The sequence below is a fragment of the Apodemus sylvaticus genome, chromosome 5, assembly GCF_947179515.1.
Source record: "Apodemus sylvaticus chromosome 5, mApoSyl1.1, whole genome shotgun sequence".
In the NCBI taxonomy this organism is placed as follows: Eukaryota; Metazoa; Chordata; class Mammalia; order Rodentia; family Muridae; genus Apodemus; species Apodemus sylvaticus.
In genome coordinates, this window is record NC_067476.1 from 9,277,665 (window position 1) to 9,301,130 (window position 23,466).

Below are 23,466 nucleotides of genomic sequence, written 5' to 3' on the forward strand. Positions count from 1 at the left end.
GATAGAGACTTGAGTCCACCTCTCTGATAACAAATGGTGCTGGTCTTTGACCTGCTGTAGCTTCTCAAGTTCTCTGGTCACAAAGAACCCTCTGTGACCAGAGTGAGCCCTGTGATAGGCCGCTCTTGCTCTTGGGTGAGTCATCTCCCAGCCAGACTAGGAAGGCCAGTTGCTTCCTCAGACTCAACCTTTTGTCTGGATAGGTGGTTCTTCCAACCCTTAACCCTTCTTAGGTTATTTCTTAGTGGTCCAGGCAACAGGTCTCACCTTATACTGATGCCAAGGAGCTTCTGCCATCTGGTGGACATAAATAGAATTACAGCAGCCAGAAATTGCTTTCTCCCAGAGAGGGGACGGTGGAGTCTTCAGAAGACACACAACAGACTAAGTATTTTTCCAACTGGCAGGACAGACACACTCTAAGGAGTGAGGGGCTAAGTCCTGTCCCTTTCCCTAGCTGCTTACCCAGAAGACTCTTACAGTCCGTTGATTGCAGAGGTAGGCCTGTTGAAAGAAGAAAGGGTGGTGCTGGAGAGATGGCTCATTGGTTGAGTGCCTGGCTACACTTCCAGAACGCCAGGGTTCAATTCCCAGTCCTCGGTTCCCACAGGGTAGCTTGTAACTGTCTGTGCTTCCAGTTGCAGGGGCCCAATACTCTCATACAGATATACATGTAGGCAAATCACCAGTGCACATAACACAGGATACAGAGGCAGGCGAATCTCAGTGAGTTTTAGGCTGGTCTGCTCTACAAAGCAAGTTCAAGGATATCTGGGGCTATTATACAGAGGAATTGTGTCACAAAAAAACAAAAACCAGGGCTGGAGAGATGGCTCAGGCAAAGAGCACTGACTGCTCTTGCAGAGGTCCTGAGTCCAATTCCCAGCAACCACGTGGAGGCTCACAGCCGTCTGTAATGAGATCAGATGCCCTCTTCTGGTGTGTCTGAAGACAGTGACAGTGTACTCATATAAATACAATTTTAAAAAAATTTTAAAAAGAATGAAGGAGGAGGAAGAGGAGGAGGAAGAGGAGATGGTGGTGGTGGTATGGTTTGGGGTGTTGTGAATTGAACCTGGCTTCTTAGAAGACCTCACTGAGTCATCTTTCCAGCCCTAAGAAGCGATAACCGTCCATCTCAGCTTTGTCCTGTTCCCCAGTGATAGAGCTACGGTGCTGCTGGAGACAGGGAGTGGCACTCCTGTAGGAGAAACAAGAATGTTTCGTAATGTGTGGGTTTCCAGAACTTTTCAGATAGAATGTTTGCTTGTTTGTTTTGAGGGTCTTGTTTTATAGCCTTCTTTGTCCTGGAACTTGCTGTGTAGCCCAGGCTGGCCTCAAATGCACAGAGATCTGTCGGCCACAATCATTCTGTCACTTTTAGCTCAGGTAGCCATACACCATATAAGATACTCAATATAAAATAGGTGCAGCGCTGGGCGGTGGTGGTGCACGCCTGTAATCCCAGCACTCTGGGAGGCAGAGGCAGGCGGATTTCTGAGTTCGAGGCCAGCCTGGTCTACAGAGTGAGTTCCAGGACAGCCAGGGCTACACAGAGAAACCCTGTCTCTAAAAAAACAAATCCAAAAAAAAAAAAACCAAAAAAAAAAAAAAATTTAAATAGGCGCAGCCCCCTGCTAATGTAACTTTTCTTTGTATGTTTAAGGCCAGTTAAAGCTGCTCAGTTGGGCAGGTGTGACAGTGACCCCTTGCTGTGACAAAACCTGGCAATCAGAAGGCATATGGGTTTATGGGACTCCCCTGTCTCAGATGGTTCAGTCCATGGTCCCTTGGCTTATTTGCAGGATTTTTAATCACAGTGTGAACCCTGAGATTGTGTTGTTTCCTGGAAAAAGTTATTTCTAGCTGCAATGAAGCTCAGCTTTGACCCCTCTGACTGGAATAGACATGCCCTTTACACACACCTTTAATCCCCCAAAATGGAGGTAAAGTTAGTTTATGGAAGGAAGCAGCCATGTTTGACAGTGATGTCTAATTGAGTAGCAGACAAAATGATGAATCAGAGAAAGATGTGACAGAACAGAATCTGCACACCTCTCACGAGAACGGCTACTTAGGAGAGAGCAGCGCAGAGAGAGAGAGGAAGAAGGAGGCAGTTTTACCAAGAGAGATTATAGAGACAGGGTGAGCAGTTGAGTCAGAGGTCAAAAGAGGAGCCAGATTGAATCAGTCAGCTGGGGAGGCGTTTGAGCCAGCTGAGGTGAACCAGCCAGAGTTCAGAAAGAACGAGAAAGGGTGAGCTTATTCAGCAGCAAGTCTCAGAGGCTGAAAACATTCTAGGCCTGGATCAGATTGCACAGAGGCTGGAAACTTCCAGGACTAGGCCTAGGTTAGCAGACATAGGGGACAACCTCTGAGATGACAATTATTTTGGGTGAATAAAAGTTATTATTATATGGCCTCATGACCTTGGGCCTGTGGTGAGACAGACTTGTGGCAAAGCGGTCACCTCGTGGCTGCTGGGAAGCAGAGAGGGTTCAGAGGAAGGGTTTGTGGCAAGATGAACTCTTCCTTCAAAGCCTCACCCCAGTGACCTACTTCCTCCAACAAGGCCCAAACTCCCAAGAATCCCCCAGCCCCAGTCATCAATGGACTAATGCAGCAGCCAAGTTTGTATCTTTCCTATGCAGTGATCATTGTAGCTGGGGACCAAACCCCTAACACCTGAGCCCCTTTGGGAGGATACTTTGTATATGCACTGTGAGAACTGCTTAGATGTATTAACTGCTTGCCAAACTAGGGTGGGGACTTGAGTTCAATCTCCAAGACCCACTTAAAAACCAGTGTGCTGTACCCCTGTAGTCCTACCGCTGGAGAGGTGGAGACAGATGGATCCTTAGGGTTGGCTGGCTGGCTAACCTAGCCCACTTAGTGAATCTCGGGCCAGTCAGAGACCCTGTCTCAATGAAAACAGGGTAGATGGCTCTGGAAGACTGACACCTAAGGTTGTCCTCCGCCCCCATACCTGTACATAGACCAAAGGCATTTTTGATCTATAAGATTTTCAACTTAGATAAACTTCTGTCGTGTCAGCTCCACGGCAGGTGAGGGGTATCTGCAATGAGAGACGGACAGGAAGTCCCAGGTTGTGGCTTTTGGCACCTGGGATGCTAGCTGACTGTCTGTACCTCAGTGGCCAAGGGGGAGAAGCCCCAGGAGACGTGATCGTCCTCTGTGGGTGGGTAGCTCCTGACCCTGCCCTGCTGTGTCACTCAGCTCCTCTCTTGTCCCTCCTATGCCCCCTCCATAGGGTAAGACGGACTACTTCTTGAGCAGCGGTGACAAGATCCGATTCTTCTTTGAAAAAGGCGTTTTTGATGAGAAAGGTTTGGAGACATGAGGTTTAGTGGGCTGGGTCAGGATGGCTAACTCCTGGGCCTGGGAGGAAACTGAGACCAACTACCAGAAGGAAACCGGGTTCTAGGTCTTCTGCCTTTGTCTGTTTTTTGTACCACAGGAAATTTCTTGGTCCCGCCAGAGAAATCTATCAACAAAATTGGTCATGGTAAGCAGGGGCCTGGGAGTAGGGTATCCGAGACCTGAAGAGTTTAGGAGACTTAAGACCAAATGTCACCATAAGGTGGTGGTAAGCTGGGCGCTGGCGGTTCTCAGGACACAGAGGCAGGCCGATCTCTGAGTTCAAGGCCAGCCTAGGCTATAGAGTGAGTTCCAGGACAACTAGGGGCACATAGCGAAACCCAGTGTCAACAAAACATACAAAATAAAAAGATGGTATTGGCCACATGGCTCTGGACACAGGCCCCCCTCCACCCCAGCCCCTGCACCCTTTGATGCGGGTCACTCGGTGCTTCCCCAGCTGAGAAAGGGATCCACTTCTGTGGCTCCTGAGGTGACCAGTGCAGCTCCTCCACTCTCTTCTGCCTGCTCTAGGAACGATCCCTGGGTGTGGAAATCCCAGCTACTTCCTTCAGTTTCTTTAAGGGACACCTGATGTAACACCCAAGTCCTTATTCTAAGACCTCCAAATCAGCTATACAAACTCTTACCTTTTTCTTTATTTTTTTTTAATATTTATTTATTTATTATATATAAGTACACTGTAGCTGTCTTCAGATGCCAGAAGAGGGAGTCAGGTCTCTTTATGGATGGTTGTGAGCCACCATGTGGATGCTGGGATTTGAACTCATGACCTTTGGAAGAGCATTCAGTGCTCTTACCCGCTGAGCCATCTCTCCAGCCCTCTCTTACCTTTTTCAAAGGATGACATATTACAATATTTATTTATAGACTTCTTTTAAAAAAACATTTATTTATTTTTATATATGTGAGTACACTGTTGCTTTCTTCAAACACACCAGAAGAAGGCATCAGATTCCATTACAGATGGTTGTGAGTCACCATGTGGTTGCTGGGAATTGAACTCAGGACCTTCGGAAGAACAGTCAGTGCTCTTAACCCCTTAGCCACCTCTCCAACTCCTTAGACTTTTTTTTTGTTTTTGTTTTTGTAATAGCGATTGCAGATGCTTATGATGAGGGATCATCTCAGGGTAGGATCTGGGCTGCTGTCACACACTCCTTAGCCCACGGAGCCCTGCAACATCTCTGGGGACACCCCTCTTTATAGAGAAGGGGCCTGAGGCTTCCAGGGGGGACTGTCATCTGAGTTCTCACAGACGCGGTGGCAGTCCTGAGATTGCTTTTAAGAGGCAGGTCCTTCTGGCTCTCTGAGGTCTGGGGGTCAGGGCTGGGATGAGGGTTCCAGGTGCCCGGAAGGTCCCGAATCAGGTCACAGGCAGAGCAGAGGTACAGCTCCACTGGTGCAATGTTTGTATGGTGCACATGAAGCCCGTTTGATCCCAGCATGGTTCGAACCAGGCATGGCGGCCGGTGCCTTCAATGGCAGCACCTAGGGGTTGGAGGCAGGAGGATGGGAAGTTCAAGGTCATCTTCTAGTATATAGTAAGTCCAGGCTATCCTGGGCTACAGGAGACCCTGTTGCAAAAGCATAATAAAACAAGAAAGGAATAAGGCCCTGAATGTCTGTGTCCTTTTACTTAGCTATAAACAAGCATAAAGTTTCAGATATGGGAGAATTCCAAAATGAGGCCTGACTTTAGTGTCCAGGATGTGGTAGGGATATGCAGGGGCCAAGGCTAGCCCATGAACCCCTCTCTGATCCATAGCTCTGCATGCCCATGACCCCGTCTTCAGGAGCATCACACACTCTCCCAAGGTGCAGGTGAGTGGGAGCTGGAGGTAAGGGCGGGAAGGTGTGAGGGGCACAGGCGAACGATCAGGCTGCTGGTGTGAGGCTTTCATCTTCTAGGCTTTGGTCAGAAGTCTGGGCCTCCAGATGCCAGTGGTGGTGCAGAGCATGTATATCTTTAAGGTGAGCTCCACAGCCTCCTCTAACTCAGTTTCCCCCTATAAGACAGACTTTACAAAGCTTTATCTTACAGTAGACCAGGAACTGCTGGAGTTGGCTGGGTTGTGGGAGTGCATGTGAGGCTGGCCTCTGGCTAAGGTGCTTGGTGCTGCACATGCTCAGTTATAACCTGTTCAAAGAAGGAAAGGGACCAGTGCGCCTCGCTCTGCTCTCAGCTCTCAAGGCCTACCTCAGTGCTACTTTCTCTAAGAAACTATCTAAAGCTCTTTGCAGCCCTCCTAGACTGAGCACACAGTAGGTACTCAGTAGATGGGTGCTAGTGCAGGGTTGGAGGAGCTACAGGATGCAGATCACGCCCTGCCTGTGCTCTTACCAGGTCCCTGCCTTCTTTTGCAGCAGCCTCACTTTGGCGGCGAAGGTGAGCTGAGACCAGGCTGCTGCGGGGCCATCAAAGGCCTCGGGCTGGAGAGGGGACGTCAGAGGCCCCCGGGTGTTGGAAGGGAGGAAAAACGCTCCTCTCAGGGTCTGTGGAAGGGGCAAGAACCTGGGCCATGGAGGAAGCCACCTGCCCTCCCTGCCAGTAGATTGGGGAAGGGTCCCTAGAGCCCTTGGCATGGTGGTCCCAATTCCAGTGGCAAACTTAGGTGGTTGAAAGCAGAACCCTCAGTCCTCCCTGAGATGTTTTTGTTCAAGACAGGGCTTCTTTGAGGCCAGCCTGGTCTACAGAGTGAGTTCCAGGACAGCCAGGGCTACACAGAGAAACCCTGTCTCAAAAAAAAAAAAAAACAAAAAAACCAAAAACCAACCAACCAACCAAACAAATAAACAAACAAGAACAAACAAGCCACTGTTACTTCGGCCTGAGGTGGTGGCGTACTCCTTTCACCACAGCATCACAGCACTTCAAGAGGCAGAGTCTTCTAGAGTTTATTTTTAATCACACTTCCCCAAATCATTCAGCATGTGATTTGCTGATGGGAGGAGTTTCTGAACTCCACAGTGGGTGGCTCTCTGCTCAGGTGCCTCTGCTGCCCTACCCTACTCCCGGCAGCCCTGGGCTTTGCAGAAGCTCCAGTCTGACCCCTTGTGACCAGCCTCCCACACAGCCCCGAAGGGTCCCCTCCAGGGTAACATTGGGAATCCCAGGTCGCTGTGGCTGCTTAGAGTGCATGGTTGCCTCAGAAGAATGAAGGTGCTGCTTGTTACTGTAGTGTGAGCGCCTCTCCAGGGACATCTCCATCCTGTGTCTGCCTGGCATCGTCACAGGGGGCTTTAAACAGTGGATGCAAATGGACAGGGGTCGTGTCTCCTGACTTGTGACAGAGAGGACACTAGTGCCTGTGACAACAAGCCTATCATCATCCGAGCTACTCTGGAGGAGTCACTAGCATTAGCAAGTTAATGAGAAGACCCTGTCTCAAAACAAGGGTAAAGAGGGCTAGAGCTATCTGTCAGTACAAGAACACCTACCCAGCATGCAAAGACAGGTGCTGTCTGGGTCTAGTCATACAAATCTGTAGTCCCAGTATCCTGGAAGATGAGACAGGATTGTGAGTTTCAGGCTAACCTGGGCTACATGGCTAGACCCTGTGACGAAACAAAACGAAGACATGTAATGGCTTGGTCATTCATAGCCTGCCCTGCTCTGCTTGTTTTCATAGTCCCCTGCTGGCGGCCATTTGGTGGTTCCCGGTTTACCCCTGCTTAAGAATTGGAGGGAGGGGGGCCTTAGCAGGGCAGTGGTGGTGCACGCCTTTAATCCCAGCACTCAGGAGACAGAGGCAGTCTGAGTTCAGGGCAGACTGGTGTACAGAGTGAGTTCCAGGGCAGCCAGAGCTACCAGAGCTACACAGAGAAAGAAACCCTGTCTCAGAAAAATAAATAAAAATGGTGCTGCTGGGGTTAACGTAGCTACAATTTTATTTTATTTTTTTTTATTTTTTTAATTTTTTTTTAGCATTACAAGGTTGGCCTTGTGCTGAGCAACTTTTAAAAAGATTTCTATGTTTTCTGTATATGCGTGCTCTGTCTGCATGTACTTAAGAGATCCCATTGCACATGGTTGTGAGCCACCATGTGGTTTCTGGGAATTGAACTCAGGACCTCTGAGCAGCCAGTGCCTATAGCATCAAGCCATCTCTCCAGCTGTCTGTCCTGTACTAGGGAGTTTTAGCAGGTCACTCTAGCAGGCCTTTGGATTTTTTTTTTTTTTTTTTATCTGAGACAGGGTTTCTCTGTATAGCCCTGGCTGTTCTGGCACTCTAGACCAGCATGCTGGGATTACAGGCATGCACCACCACTGCCCTGCTTCTAGCAGGCCTTCGAAGCAGGTTGGAACCACTCTACAATGGAAGAGATGGAAACCTTCAGGGTGTAGTCTTTTCCTTAGAGCTTCTAGGCCAGGCAGTGGTGAGCCTCTGAAGTGGAGATGGATAGGCTAACCCTGGAAGGACTATGGAATGAGAGCTGGCTAGAGGCCTTGTACCTCACTCCCGGGTGGGTCTCCTCAGTCTCCCCTCACCAGGATGCTACCTTCCTGTACACGGAGCCCCTAGGCCGAGTGCTGGGCCTGTGGATTGCGGTGGAGGATGCCATGCTGGAGAACGGTTGCCTCTGGTTCATCCCTGGCTCCCATACCAGTGAGGACACTGTTTATGCCTGCCCACCCATCCCCAGGGAGAGGGACATACAAACCAAGTGACTAAAGGCTCCATGTTGGCCCACAGGCGGGGTGTCAAGAAGGATGATCCGCGCTCCTCCCGACTCTGGGCCTGGGACCAGCTTCCTCCGGTCAGAGCCAGCCTGGGCTAACAACCTCTTTGTGCCTTTGCCAGTGAGGAGAGGTAGGTGAGGTGCAGTGTGCAGGGAGGCAGGCCGCCATGCTTCGCGGTCAGTGTTTGCCCCACCCCCTGTAGACAAAGGCTCCCCGTGGTGCCTGCCATCTGAGGGTCCCCGTGGTGCCTGCCATCTGAGGGTCCCCATGGCACCTGCCATCTGAGGGTCCCCGTGGCGCCTGCCATCTGCGGGCCTTGACATTGCAGAATGATTGGTGGTGGCACTGGTATGGGCTTGGATGTCAGCAGGCAGAGTGCCCTCAGCAGGCTCTTCAAGGTCGGACTAAAGTTCCTGACGGGCCATTGCTTGACATAGATGATGGCTTCTCTGTCCCTCAGTGTCCCCAGGTAGAAGGCAATCAATGCAGGATGTTCACAGGGAACACGTGATGTGCACTCGTGCTCCATGTGTGTTGGCAGGTAGTGCCTGGTTTTCCTTATGATGCCAACTCAGTCTGTCTAGGGAAGGGGATCCCCCTTTCCCCCCAGCTTTTGAGGCATGGTTTCCCACCTGCCTCTGCCTTCCAAGTGCTGGGATTGATTAAAGACTTGCCCTTCATAAGGCTTCCCAAGGCAGGTCACAGTGGGAAAGACTTGATGCCAGGGCACCCTCTGTCTAACAGCTTGCCTCAGCTCCTGGAGCACGAGCGACAGCCTGAGTTTCTAAGGATAGGAATGGATGGATGCTTCTCCCTTTGCGGGAAGAGGGCTGTGTTCCTTATTCCCTTGGGAAGAAGACCGCTTGCTATGGGGTTGGTGCGGACTTGCTGGTAACAGCGTGCTACTCCCCAAGGGGGTCTGGTTCTCATCCATGGAGAAGTGGTGCACAAGAGTGAGCAGAACCTTTCCGACCACTCGCGCCAGGCCTACACTTTCCACCTGATGGAGGCCACCGGCACTGTCTGGAGCCCAGGGAATTGGTAGGTACCAGAGTTGGTATGTGCCCCAGACAACCTCCTGAGAAGACCCTGTAGACTGGGCACAGTGATCTCTTAGGCCCAAAATTGTAGTGACAGTTTGGGAGTTTTGGTTTCTCTCAAAAACACAGAAATATTATGGGAATATACTTTTGTTTTAATTCCAGGTATGAAATATGTGGCTACTTCAGGTTGTCCACAGCAGCTGACTATAATTTGCCTCGTGCTCTAACACAGGCGTGACATTGCCACCATCAGATAGTTTCTGTGATTGTGTGACACTGGGGATTCTGGGGACTTTTCAGAGGGTCTATAAATGCTAGGGCCTCAAGAGGCAGGGTGAGTCGTTGCTCTTGGTTTGTTAAGTAGTTGTTAAGAAGAAACAGTCACAAATTAGATATCTTGATGGTGAAGACCAAACTTGCCCCAAGGAACTTGATTAGCCTAATCAGCAGGAAGTAGTTTAATGATAAGGTCACCCCCTTTCCCCCCTTTTTTTTTATCTCCTATGTAGTGTTAGGGGGTTAGGATGGAAGAAAGAACTCACAAAGTAGCCAAAGTCCAGCCGCAGCACCTCTTGCACTCTCTGCAGGCTCCAGCCCACGCCTGAGCTGCCCTTCCCACCACTCTACAGCTAAAGGCTGTTCCCCCGAGGGATGCTGACAACACCAGGCCGTCTGGCTGCAACTCAAGGGCATGTCTTCCTCTATGGCTTTCTTTCTGATGGTGTCTGTGACCTTGGTCCAGCAGACAGGGAGCCAAGAAGAAATGACAGGGCAGGAGCCCGGGCTGGATGAGGGGCTTCTTCCAAAATTTTATCTCTCCTATACCTTTCTCTCCCAACCTAGCTTTCTCAGGTGGCCTCTCAGCAGTGCAAGGATTCTGCTTGAGTCTCAGTCTTCTCTTAGATGGATGTTGTTGTGTAAGGCATTGAATAAAAACGACTTAAAATATATTTTGTGTACGGGTACTTTGTCTGTCTGTATGTCTGCACCACATGTGTGCAGTGCCTGAGAAGGTCAGAGAGGATGTTGAATGCCCTAGAGCTGGAGTTGCAGGAGGCTGTGAGCTGCCATGTGCCTGCTGGGAACGAGGTTTTCAAGCTTTCTACAGTAAGTGGGCCATTGGCAACAACAGGTTCGCACTGCTGTCTGGGCTCTCTCCGTCTCTGTGTGATGGAAGTGAAGATGCAGGGCAAATGCTCACGCACTGGGCAAATGCTCAGCCATGCAGCTACCTGGCAATTTCCGATTCTTTTTTTGTTTTTTTTAAAGAATTATTTATTTTGTGTATATGAGTACACTGTAGCTGTCTTCAGACACACCAGAAGAGAGCACAGGATCCCATTACAGATGGTTGTGAGCCACCATGTGGTTGCTGGGAATTGAACTCAGGACCTTTGAAAGAGCAGTCGGTGCTCTTAACCACTGAGCCATCTCTCCAGCCCTCTTTTTTTTTTTTTTTTAAGATTTTTTTTTTTTTTTTGGATTTGTTTCTCCCCCCCACCCCAGGGTTTCTCTGTGTAGCCCTGGCTGTCCTGGAACTCACTCTGTAGACCAGGCTAGCCTTGAACTCAGAAATCCACCTGCCTCTGCCTCCCAGAGTGCTGGGATTACAGGCATGCATCACCACCGCCTGGCTTGCTAAAGATTTATTTTATGTGAGTACACTGTCACTCCCTCAGTCATACCAGATTCCATTAGGGATGGTTGTGAGCCACCATGTGGTTGCTGAGATTTGAACTCAGGACCTCTGGAAGAGCAGCCAATGATCTTGACCGCTAAGCCATCTTGCTGCCAGCCCTAACATGGGACATGTGCTTTTACCCACTGAGCTGTTTTGGTGACATCTTAAAAAATATATTGAGCAGGTTGTCTTAGCATATGCCTTTGATTCTAGAAGGGAGGCAGAACAGGCAGGAATTTCTGAGTTCAAGCCCAGCCTACTACCAACTTCCAGGCCAGCCAGAACTATGTGAGGGGGGGGAGGGGAAGAGAGAGAGAGAGAGACTTTTTTGGGAGGCTAGCATCTCACATAGCCCAAACTGACCCTGAACTTAATACGTAGCTGAAAACCTTAAACTTCTGATCCTTCAGTGTCTCTCCTGAATGCCAGGGTTATAAACCTGCCCCCCCCCCCTTCACTGACTTGAGAGGCACAGCACAGTTCTGTGTCCTCGTTTGTTGAGCGTGGGGCAGCCACCACTATAGCCCAGGTCTAGCCCTCTACCAACTGCCCAGCAGAGTGTTTTGTAAGACCAGCAGGGAGCTGGTGGGCAATGTTCTCCAACACTGGGCCGCCTCCTTTCACACAGAGAGGGAGCCTGTGAAGATGGGGCTTGTTACTTTTCATTGGCCCCAGAGGAGCAGTCCAGTGCTCTGAGGGAAAGGGCTTTGGCAGGGATTCCCAGGAATAGACATTCCTGGCTCTCAACCTTCTCCTGACCTCCCCTGGCCTCACTGGGGGAAGGCTGTGGGAATTGTGCTGTTATCTTCTCAGGATTGCAACGGTTCATTTGTTTAGCCAGTGTCTACCACGTTCTTGCTACGGGCCAGACTCTGCGTGGACCCTGAGAGATGTGGAGACTCAGGCATGGGACTAGACAGCCTGCACCCACACCCACAGTAGAACTGTTACAAATTCCCCAGAAAGACCCCAGCCTCTGTGGATCTGGACTCTGCCCCACAAGAGATGAATGCAGGTTTGGGTAGGTCTGGACTGGAAGGATTCTTGGGTTCATCTGAGCTGTTACTGCCTCCTCTCTGGGCAGCAGAGGCAGGGTGGGGCCGGCTCTCCTCAGCCTTTCTATGGACACAAGCTGACCTATGGCCCCCTTCCGGTCTTCCTAGGCAAAGCAGGCAACACTCTGCATTGAGCTCTTTCTCTCTTGGGCTTTTCCTCTGAGTGAAGCCAGGAGACGAAAGTTCACTCTGGTTTCCAAGTACAACCTATCTTCCTCCTATCTTGGCTAGCTTTTTGCTGAGACAAGATTACTCTTGGGTAATAAAGACACTTTCCCTTACTGGCCCAGCATGGGTGGGTCACAGTCTGAACATTTAAAATGAATTATTATTAGCATATGTGCATGTGACATCTGTGGAGGCACACAAGAGCCAATATGCCCATGTGGATGCTGAAAGACAAGTGTGTGGGCTCAGGTCTCTCCTTTCACCCTTGTGTGGGTTCTAGGTATTGATCTTAGGTCCTCAGTCTTGTGTTGAAAGTACTTTTACTCACTGAGTCACACCTAGGCTGAGTGCTTTAGATACTTTACACACCCAGAGTCAGGCTGTCATTATTCCCATCTATACAGATAGAACAATAGAACAATTGAGACTTAGACTCACTCTCTCTCTCTCTCTCTCTCTCTTTCTGGCTTTTTTGAGACAGGGTTTCTCTATGTAACCCTGGCTGTCCTGGAACTCACTCTGTAGCCCAGGCTGGCCTTGAACTCAGAAATCCACCTGCCTGTGCCTCCCAAGTACTAGGATTAAAGGCGCGCGCCACCACTGCCTGGCAGCTTAGACTCTCTTTAAGGCCACACAGTTAATTTGTATGGCTGAGGATTCTGACCCCATTTCTTTGACATGGAACCTAAGTACTTTGCCTTCTCCTGCTGCCTGCAGGGTGTGCTCCAGCCACGCCCCACCTGGATTATAAAAGGGGGACCCTGCAGCACATTCAACTTCCCTGAATTGGTGTATGCCTTTAAGCCTTTTTTTTTTTTTTGTATTTTAAATATCAGCAAAAATAAAACCAGGAGAGCTTTGCTTCTTTATTTTAAGCCTGAATCAACTTTCTGGTTTCATCTCTGTAGATGAAGCCAAATCTGCTTTCCATCTCTTGGCTCTTGGTGTCCACGTGGCTAGCTGCTGTGGGGACCATTCATTCTCTCCATTTCCCTGCTGCCCCATCACAGTTGCTACTGGTCGTCCTAAGCCATCAGCAATATCAGTAGGTAGAGAGGCAACAGGAGATTGTCTATCTGAGTAGTGTATGCTTCCAGAAGGGATACAGTGCTGATGGACCCCAAAATCCAACCGTAACTGTAGTTCAGGTCTACTCCACTGTCAAAGATTAAGATCAGAGCTACAGAGATGATTTGTGCAAAGATAGATGTCATAGTCCCCTCGAAGGTTTTCTTAGTTCCAGGCCAGCGGATCTCCCCCATGGTGCTGCCAAATATGGAGGCCACAGTGTCACCCACACCCACAGCCAGGACCCCAGCATAGGGGACGAGGGCTCTTGCTCCTCCCAGGCTGCCCTTCTGTGTACAGGGTCTGGGGATCAGCCAAATGGGAAGAGACATGCCCAGAAGCAGGTAGATGTGTGTTAGGATGAGGGGCCCACTGTCTCGTTCATCCAGGAAGAGGGACAGAAGGCTCCGCAGGGTGTGACCGAAGGGCCTGATCCGGAAATAACGTACATACTCCAGGAAGATGAAGACTGCCAGACATATGGTAGCAGCCACATAGAGCAGGGGCCGGTCAAAGATGATGCCTGGGATGTAAGTGGCTACCGCGATGAAGTGGAAATACTTTCTTGTAATGGTGGGGGCCTTGTGCTTCTTGGACTCAGAAGATGACCGCTTGGCATTCTGGTAGAGCACCACCAGGCAGGCCACGGTGGCTAGCAGAGACCAATAGGCTAGGAGGTAGATGCGAGTTTCGGTGTCGAAGAGGAACTCAAGAAGCCAGAGCAGGGGATTCCTACGAATGAGCCAGTGCAGCCAGGGCAGAACCACACCAAGGCCCAGCACACAGGTCATGAGGTGGAAGAAGATGGAAGAGGCCCAGGTGCCTGAATCCATGAAGACAAAGAGGGTGCTGAAGAAGACTCCCATGAGCACCATCCCTACCAGCACCACCAACAGGAAGAAGTCCACTGGGTCCCCCTGGCTTTCAGTCAGAGAGCGCTTGATGAGTTGGTTGAGGACGAAGCTAATGCCGCCCAATACCAGCAGTGCCTCTCCGGGAGTGAAGCAGCGAGGCAGCAGGTACAGCAGGATCATGTTGAGATAAACAAAAATTAGCAGCACTTCCAGGACCTCGATCACCTCGCCCACACTGAGCGAGTGCTTCATAATATAAATGATAATGCCTCCGGCCAAACCCGAGATGGCACAAGTATTGGTGGGCACTGGGCGAGTAATGCCCAGTGCCAACACTGAGGAGAAGAGGGCCACGGCCATGCCAGTGGCTGCAACCACAATGCCAAAGCGCTCGAAGTATGGGTTTCCTGCAGTCAGGCAGCGCTCCTTCATGACCAGCCCAAGCAAAGGCATGACCATGGAGGCCGGCAGTAAGCCACTGTTCGCGGACATTCGGAACTGGAAAACAGCATTCCCCTGCTGGAGCAGACGGTCCCACTTGTACTGGACGTAGAAGGCCTGCACTGCCAGGGCCACGGCGCACCAGGAGTAGCGGTCCCACACTGCAGCGTGGATGCTCAGGACCACTGCGAACACCACTGCAGCTTCCGCCAGCACTGACCCGCTCCGCGCAAAGCCAGACTCCGGGGCTTGGGGAGGGCACTGCCGGGTCATGTCTCTAGGCCTGGGGCTCTTGGGGGAAGAAGCTTGGTGACTAGGGACGCCTTGGTCTCTGGGGCCCTCAACCCGCCAAGCAGAGGGGCAGCAATTCCACCCAGCCAGCAACCTTCTCCAGCTTCCAAACGGGTGCTCCACCGCGGGCCACTCTGAGGCCTGGGAGCCGGCGCCCAGTCACCCTCCTCTGCTTTCAACCTACGGTGTAGCAGTCATTTGCACTCTTCACCTCTCACAGGCTCCACCGCCTCCACCGCGGACTCGTCTCATACCAGGGCAGCGCCATCTTGACAGTCCCATCCCGGCCACGCCCACCGCCACGTGATTGGAAATCCACGCCCCCGGGCGGGAGGATCCCGGTCACGTGGGGCAGCGTATGGGGGCGGGGCTGAGGCGCGCGCGCGAAGATGGCGGCTGCCGCCGGCGGGTCGTGTGTGAGGTGCGGAATGGGGCGCGGCGGGGGGGCGGCCGTGAGGCGCGGGGTGGGAGCTGGGCGGGAGTTGGGAACGGGACTCAGGGGCAGTGGCAGAGAGGATCCCGGGCTGGATGGACGGACACTTGCCGGGGAGGCGGTTGGGTCCAAACCGTTCCCGCTCGCGGGGCTGAGGACACTTTTGGAGCGGGCCGGCCGCTCTCCCTTCTCGCTCCGTGGTTCCTGTGCCTCCGGTCTTCCCCACATCCGCATTTCCTCCACTACGCTCCCTGTAGGCCCTGCAGGACATTTCGGGGTCGCCTGGAAGTCCCACTCCACCGCGATCCCTTCTTGCTGTCCCTGCGTCCTGCTCCGCCACGGGTCTGCCTTGCCCACGCCGCGATTTCTTCTCGCGGGCATCCTTAGTTCCCGCCGTCTTTTATTTTTGGCTAATGCCGATATTGATACAATCAGCAGGCATGCCTTCATCTTCTAAGCGATTCTGGGCCCTGTGCCAGGCCTCGGACACAAGATGAATTACCCCAAAACAAACATGCAATTCTCACTTAAGGGGTACTTTTTGGGGGGGGGGGTTGTCTTTTCTAATTTTTTTGAGGCAAGGTCTCTTGTATCACGGGCAGGCTTTGGGCTCCCTGTTTTCTTGCCTTTGCCTCCTTGGTGCGGAAATTACAGACATTAATTGCGAGCCCTGCTTGCCTGTAAAGAGTGCTCTAGAGCCAGACCCTGGGAAAGTGCCTTGCAGGCCTTATGTCATTCATTTCTCACAGTGAGGAGAGGCGCCTCCTGTGACACAGGACTCAGAAGTCTAGTTCATTCGTGGGCAGTCTCCCTCGTCTGCCCCTCGTGATAATCCCCATGAGGATTCAGACTGAAGGCACCAAAGCCTTAACCAGCCCTCTGTATGTATCCACATGATAGATGAGAAAGTGTCTTCACCTCCCCTAAAATGTAAACATTCCGTGTCACCTAGAATTGACTAGTTTTATTTGGCCTTGTTTCCTGTGGAACCCTTAGACACCCAGACACACCATATCACACACATTGCCTGTCTTTCTCTATATTAGCTTCCTCACCTTCCAGGGGTAACATTTTCTTTGTTTCCTGTGGATAAAGTGTGATTCTTTGTGGGGGTCAGTTTGGTCCCCCCCTCCTTGTTATTTCATACCAGACCTTGTATCTACAGCTGTGGATAAATACTCGGATGAAAACTTCAAAAAATGAATTTGTCAAAAGAAAAGGGGAAATTTGGCTTGCCAGCAGGCTTTTGAGCTTTCTGTGGAATTTACCAAACCTATGAGGGAGGGAGGACTTTCACAGACCCTAGGGGTTTTAGTTTACTTTTGTTTTGAGTTCCTAGGGGTCAAACCCAGGGCCTCTGGAATGCTAGGCAGGCTGGGTAGTACTGAGTCACAGCCTGAGGGAGCCTAGCAGTAGAATTCTAGGTACTGCCTTGGTCTACTAGGACAATGCCTTTTAACACTGAAAAGCCTGCTTCTTAGCGGCTGGGAGTAGTGGGCTGTCTGTATTTGAAAAGCTTGTGGGCTGTCTGTATTTGAAAAGCTTGCGACCTGGAGCACGAAAACTCGGGTTTTTGTACTTGCTGCTTTGTGATTAGTCTTAGAAGTCACCATATTGTTTCGAGTTTCTACCTTTCCAAATGGGAATCCTTTTAATCTTTGTGTGCAAGGTGTGTGCACACGTGTGCATGTGGAGGCTGCCGGGTGTCTTTTGGTTCATCTTTATTTTACCAAGGCATAGTCTTCTGATGAATCTGGAGCTTGCGGACTCAGGGTGTTTAGCTCTCTGCTTGCCTTGGGTTTGTCTCCTGTCTTCCCTTGTCTTCTGTTCCTGACCATTGAGATTACTGGTAGGCTGCCATGCTCGCCTGGCTTTTTAAATGGGCATTGGGGATCTGAATCCAGTCTTTGCATCAGGTGCTTTGTACGTTGAGCCATCTCCCTAGTCTTTTGTTGTTTAGAAGCTTATTGGAGTGACTGTGAAACCTAATGTTCTGTGTAGCTGTGGCTGGTCTGGCAGTGTGGTGTCCCCGTCTGTACCCCTCAGCCATTCTGCTGCTGCAGTTGCAGGCCTGTGCAGAGGAGCCAGCAGGAGTGGCACTGGAATGACACTCTTGCCACCATTCAGAATCCTGTGAAAGTCACTTGGAATGTGGCAGAAAGTTGGTTTGGACATTGGTATTTTGAGGTCTCTTGGTGTTCTTCAGTTGATGTGTTTGTCGAGTCTGAGTGGTGCAGGCTATGTAAAAGTAAAGGCAGCATTTGAAAGGCATTGCTGGGCCGGGTGTGGGACATACACTAAATCCAGCAGAGTCAGGCTGATCACTGAGCTCCAGGCAAGTCAGAGCTACATAGTAAAACTCTGTTTCAAAAAAGTTGAAAGCTAGCTAGGCAGTAGTGTCTGTAATCCCCGCACTTGGGAGGCAGAGGCAGACAGATTTCTGAGTTCGAGGCCAGCCTCTGTCTAGCTACACAGAGAAACCTTGTCTCGATAAAAAACAAAAGAATTTGAAAGCTATTGCTGCTAAGCTTAAGTCCTGGTGTACAAGAACGTCTGTGCTTTCTGGGGTCAGGCAGACAGTGGCAGTGTTTGCTTCTGTGTAGAATATAACTTTCTCACAAAGACAGTATTCATGAGAATAACTCCGGTAGCTCAGTGTTATTTTTCATCCAAAACTTTTTTTTTTGGTTTTTTTTTTTTTGGATTTGGTTTTTTTCGAGACAGGGTCAGAAATCCACCTGCCTCTGCCTCCCGGAGTGCTGGGATCACAGGTGTGTGCCACCACTGCCTGGCTCAAAAGTCTTTAAAATGTTTTTTCTAGAACATTTTATTTATTATTTCATGTCTGTATTTTGCCTGCATGTATGTCCGTGTATCACCTTTGTGTAGTGTCTGGGGTCTGAAATTACAGAAGGTTATGAGTTACCTTGTGGTGCTAGAAATGGAACCTGGGTTCTCTCTAAGAGCAGCCAAGTGCAGTCCTCCCCGCCCCCCAAAGTTCCAACCAGATGGGTGTCTCTAAGGAGATAGTGTTCAGTGTCCAATGTGCTTTATTTACTTTTAAATTTTATCTATGTATATGTGTGTATGCCACCAAGAATGTGCACCAGATGTACTAGTGGCCACAGAGGCCAGAAGAAGCTGTTGATTTTCTAGAACTAGAGTTCCAGGCAGATGTGAGCTGCTGGGTGTGGGTGCTGGGAACCACACCCAGGTCCTCTTTTTTTTTTTTTTTCAAGACAGGGTTTCTCTGTGTAGCCCTGGCTATCCTGGAACTCACTCGGTGGACTAGGCTGGCCTCGAACTCAGAAATCAGCCTGTCTCTGCCTCCCAAGTGCTGGAATTAAAGGCATGCACCACCACCTGGCCCCCCAGGTCCTCTTTAATAGCACTCATGCCCCTTCCCTCCCTCCCTCCCTCCCTCCCTCCCTCCCTCCCTCCCTCCCTCCCTCCCTCCCTCCCTCCTTTCTTTCTTTCTTTCTTTCTTTCTTTCTTTCTTTCTTTCTTTCTTTCTTTCTTTCTTTCTTTCTTTCTTTCTTTCTTTCTTTCTTTCTTTCTTTCTTTCTTTCTTTCTTCTTTCTTGTGTTTGCGCCATTGTGTGTGTGCAAGTCAGAGGACAGCTCCCCAAATTCTGTTCTTCCATGGTTTTTGGTTTTTCAGGATTCAAGACAGGGTTTCTCTGGGTAGCACTAGCTATCCTGGAATTCATTCTGTAGTCCAGGCTGGCCTTGAACTCACAGAGATCTGCCTGCCTCTGCCTCCCAAGTGCTGGGGTTAACTGTGTGCACCACCACCTCACAGCCTCTCCTTTCATCTTAGTGTGGGTTCAGGGGTTGGTTGAGTACAGGTCTCCTGGCTTGAGTAGCAAGGATCAGCAAATATTTGTGCCCACTGAGCCAAAGCTCTTAGAAATAAAATAAAGTTCTATGTTGTTTCCTAGAATTAATGATATATATGTTTGTTTATTTTTACATCTGTGTATTTATTTATTGTGTGTATGTTGGTGTGTGTTTCCTAAGGAGTGCATGTGGATGTCAGGGACAGCTTGCCAGAAACTGTTTTTGCCTTCCACCGTGTGGGAGGGTCTTGGGGAGTCAGTCCTTCAGGCTTAGTGGTAAGTAACTGGGTAACCTTTACCCATGGATTCATCTTGTTAGTCCATCAGTGCATTAAGAAAGCCAAAAATTGCCGAGTGGTGGTGGTGCATGCCTTTAATCCCAGCACTTGGGAGGCAGAGGCAGGCAGATTTCTGAGTTGGAGGCCAGCCTGGTCTACAGAGTGAGTTTCAGGACAGTCAGGGCTACACAGAGAAACCCTGTCTCGAAAAGCCAAAAAAAAAAAAAATAAAAATAAATAAATAAAAAAAATTAAAAAAAAGAAAACCAAAAATAAACATTGTGTGTGTGTGTGTCTGTGTGTATGAGGGAGCATGAGTGTGTACCATGGCAGGTGACCCGAGAACACATCCACATCAGCTCTCTTCTACTGTATGGTCTGGGGTTGCGTGTAGCCTGCAAGGCTTTTGCAGCTAAGGCTGTACCACCTTGCAGACCCAGTTCAGTATGTTTCTTAAAAAATCTTACCTTTGAAGCTACATACTGATTTCAGTGCTTTAGTTTCTCTTCGATGTACTTAGTTCAGATGTGGTGCACACTTAGTTCATGTAGGGTAAAGGCAGAAGCTGTGTCCTTCCTGAGCCTTTAAGTTGCCTGTGTGAGGACCAGCTTCATCTGTTGTGTCTGCACATCCCTCCCTTGCCTGAGGAAGGGAGTCTTTCTTCTTGAGCCATTTCAAGTGCCCTCCTCTTCTGACATGTAGGTGTGTGTTCCTCTGGAGTCTGTCATTGTAAGTGTGGGCCTATAGTACTTCCTTTTGGTAGATTATGTAATGTGTTGTTGTGTGACAGTCTTCCTGGGGAGATGCATAGCGTAGAAAGGGAGCCACAGACCAGAGTGATGAGAGCCCCAGGACGTGGGGGAGGGATTACTTACCAGGATCAGGGATAATGCAGAATCATCTTCAAAGCCAGGTGTGGTGGCACACATTTTTTAATCCCAGCTCTTAGGAGGCAGAGGCAGGCAGATCTCTTGAGTTCAAGGCCAGCCTACAAAGTAAATTACAGGATAGCTGGGGCTACACAGAGTAACCCTGTATCAGACAAACAGTGTGATGTAGCAGCTGCATTGGCAGAAAGCCTACCTCACCATGGTGGCAACTGAAGGCTACAGCACTGGGAGTGTCTGCAGCTTGCAGGTCTTGCAGTGAGCAGCTCTTCTCTGGGCAGTGTGGCTGGTCAGGGTCTCTACCCCAGCAACTGTTGGGTAGGGGCCCTCCCTGACAAGTGACCCCATGTGATCATGGCTTCCTTCTGTGCTTTCTTTTTTTTTTTAAAGATTTATTTATTATTATATCTAAGTACACTGTAGATATCTTCAGACACACCAGAAGAGGGCGTCAGATCTCATTACGGATGGTTGTGAGCCACCATGTGGTTACTGGGAATTGAACTCAGGACCTTCAGAAGAGCAGTCAGTACTCTTAACCACTGAGTTATCTCTCCAGCCCCCCCCTATTTATTTATTTATTTATTTATTTATTTATTTATTTATTTATTTATTTATTTTGGTTTTTCAAGACAGGGTTTCTCTGTGTAACCCTGGCTGTCCTGGAACTCACTCTGTAGACCAGGCTGGCCTCTAACTCAGAAGTCCGCCTGCCTCTGCCTCTCAGAGTGCTGGGATTACAGTCGTAATACCACCACCTGGCCCATCTTCTGTGTGTTCTAAGCCTTCCTTTCCTCTGGAGGGCATGTTGTACCCAGAAGAACTTTAACAGTGCCTTCCCAGCTTGTAAGCAGGATCAAGTCTTAGACTAATTTACATCTTCATCATTCACAGACAAGTGCAAGGTGTAGGGACCATTAACACTTAATTCATTATTCAACAAAGATTCTCTTCATAAAGTACCATTTCTTCTTCCAGCCTGCCTCTTGGCTTTTTAGCTTGTTTTTCTGTTCCAAGTAGATTAGAGTCTAGAAGGGACTTACACCATTCTCCTCTGACAGACTTTCATTCAGCTTATACTGTTCTTAAAATTCATTTTATTTGTGTGTATGTGGGGGGGTATGCCTGTGCTATAAGCACATGTGTGGAGATGAGAGCCTGAAAGAGTTGCTTTGCTTCTCTCCTTTCAACATGTAGGTCCCACAAGTAGAATTCAAACCCCCAGGTTTAGTGACAAGAGCCTTAACCCATCGAGCCATTTCACCGGCCTTAGCATGTAAGGTGCATATGCTCGCTAAGGCCTCCTGTATGTCTGCTACTGTATTGAAGAACGGGTGCCCACCAGGAGCTGGAAGTGTCACTGCAATCCATGTATTTGCTAGTTTGCAGGATGAGCTGTTTTCCTGAGACAGGATCTCATGTAGCCCAAGGTAGCCTGGGACCTCACTGTGTAATCGAGGCTGCTCTTAAATTTCTGATCACTCTGACTTCAGTTCCCAAAGCTATAGAATTATAAGTTGGAGCCTCCAAACCTAGCACATGATCAATTCTTTTTGTTTCTTTTTAAAAAAGATTTCTTTATTCATGTATTTTATGTATGTGAATACCCTGTCTTCATGCGTGTCAGAAGAGGGCCTCAGATCCCATTACAGGAGGTTATCAGCCACCATGTGGTTGCTGGGAATTGAACTGAGGACCCCTATAAGAACAGCTACTGTTCTTGAGCGCTGAGTCATCTCTCCAGCCCCTGAAGAATCTTGATTGCAACTTGAGTATTATGATGGCCTAGCTCAGGCATGGCTGGTGTACACCTGCTTCCACGTGTTATCCTGGTGACTTTAGGGCAGTTATTGGCCTCTGAATCCTTTATTTCCTGATACTATATTGAGGACAGTAATAGTGTCTGCTTCATGGAGGTGTGTGGAATTCAGAGGACCAGAGAACAACTTGCAGAAATTGGTTTTACCATGTGGGTTCCAGATATCAAACTTAGGTCATCAGGTTTAGAGGCAAGTTCTTTTCCTGCTGAGCTAGCCATCTTACTTGTCAAAATCTTGGCCTTTTTTTTTTTTTTTTAAATTGACTTTGTAGCTGGGGTGTGAATCAGTGGAGGTTAATGCTGTTGAGACCCTCAGGTAAATCCTTTGAATACTGGGATTTATTCAGTGAGTGATCACTCAGTGGCTTAAGAACCCTGGCTGTCCCAGACGACCCAGATTTGATTCCTAGCATCTTCACAGATGCTCATAACCTTTTTTACCCCCTTAGTTTTATTTTATGTACATAGGTGTGAGGGTATCAGATCCCCTGGAACTGATGTTACAGACAGTTGTGAGCTGCTGTGTGGTTGCTGGGACTTGAACCCAGGTCCTCTGGAGGAGCAGCCAGTGTGCTTAACTATTGAATTGTCTTTCCAGCCCTCATGATTTCCGTAACTACTTTTCCAGGTGATCTAACACTTGCTTCAGGCTTCCTTGGCTATTACATGCAAGTGGTGCATAGATTTACATAAAGGCAAAAACCACCACATGTCACTAAAGATAAAATTAAATGTCACAAACACACACATACACACACAAACCCAAGAAGAAAGAATGCAACATTGTTTCATTTGTTTAGAAAAGTAAAGAAGAAAGTTTTATTTATTAAACACTAGTTTTTGAGACCAGCCCTGGCTTTCCTGCCTCTCCTCCCATTGCTGGGATCACAGGTGTGCATGCCCAGCCAAAACGTCGTTTCTGATACCTAACAAAATGATCATACTATGGTTTTTATAATTGAGAGTGTTTTGTTCTGTTTTTTCTTTTCATGTTAGTTTTTTATTTTCTATTTAGCTTTACTTAAGGAATAATTATCAAAAATTACATATACTTAGAATGTACAACATGTTTTTATATTTCTGTGTATGCCGCGCAGAGTGATATATTTCATTGAGCAGTTTTACTTGTGTCCTCCCCTCTGCTCTATCTGGCCGCATCTCATTTTGTAACTGAGGCCAGCCTTGAGCTTGAACTTGCCACAGCTTGCCGAGGGTTGGGTTATAATCTGTTGCTTTTGTGCCTAGTGATCCGAGATGAATCCACACATGTCAGTGACGTGTGTCTAGGTAGCCCACTTCTCCCAGGGATCCTTTCTTGTTTCTGCCACCCACATGCTGGAATTATAGGTCACACACACACACACACACACACACACACACACGCACGGCTTTTACATTGGTTCTGGGATCTGAAGTCCCATCCTTTTGCTTGGGCAGTAGGTGTTTTATCCACTGAGCCATCTTCCCAGCCCAAGTTTTTGTTTAAATTTTTTTCAAAATTTATTTGTATGTGTGAGTGATCTTACT

General features: G+C 49.1%; 3 protein-coding genes across 11 annotated transcripts in view; 2 read left to right on the forward strand and 1 right to left on the reverse strand.

Annotated features, from left to right (window-relative positions):
- The window catches only part of Phyhd1 (phytanoyl-CoA dioxygenase domain containing 1), a 23,795-nt gene extending 13,719 nt beyond the window's left edge, over positions 1 to 10,076 (forward strand). For 4 of the 7 annotated variants that reach the window (XM_052182071.1, XM_052182070.1, XM_052182069.1 and 1 more), the window contains 9 exons: positions 3,272 to 3,347; positions 3,479 to 3,526; positions 5,168 to 5,223; positions 5,311 to 5,373; positions 5,767 to 5,788; positions 7,881 to 8,009; positions 8,097 to 8,213; positions 8,998 to 9,124; positions 9,714 to 10,076. In XM_052182071.1, the coding sequence (XP_052038031.1) occupies positions 3,272 to 3,347; positions 3,479 to 3,526; positions 5,168 to 5,223; positions 5,311 to 5,373; positions 5,767 to 5,788; positions 7,881 to 8,009; positions 8,097 to 8,213; positions 8,998 to 9,124; positions 9,714 to 9,759 (684 nt within the window). In that variant the 3' untranslated portion in view covers positions 9,760 to 10,076. The other 3 variants (XM_052182072.1, XM_052182073.1, XM_052182074.1) reach the window with 3 other exon arrangements.
- A 2,807-nt stretch (positions 10,077 to 12,883) lies between these two features.
- On the reverse strand, positions 12,884 to 14,978 carry Dolk (dolichol kinase). The gene has a single exon (XM_052182079.1). It carries the CDS (start codon positions 14,664 to 14,666, stop codon positions 13,056 to 13,058), a length of 1,611 nt encoding a protein of 536 aa, XP_052038039.1. The 5' UTR covers positions 14,667 to 14,978; the 3' UTR covers positions 12,884 to 13,055.
- A 44-nt stretch (positions 14,979 to 15,022) lies between these two features.
- Positions 15,023 to 23,466, forward strand: part of Nup188 (nucleoporin 188) — a 58,572-nt gene continuing 50,128 nt past the window's right edge. For all 3 annotated transcript variants that reach the window (XM_052182076.1, XM_052182077.1, XM_052182078.1), the window contains exon 1: positions 15,023 to 15,105. In XM_052182076.1, coding sequence (XP_052038036.1) covers positions 15,074 to 15,105 — 32 coding nt within the window. In that variant the 5' untranslated portion in view covers positions 15,023 to 15,073. The remainder of the gene's footprint in view (positions 15,106 to 23,466) is intronic.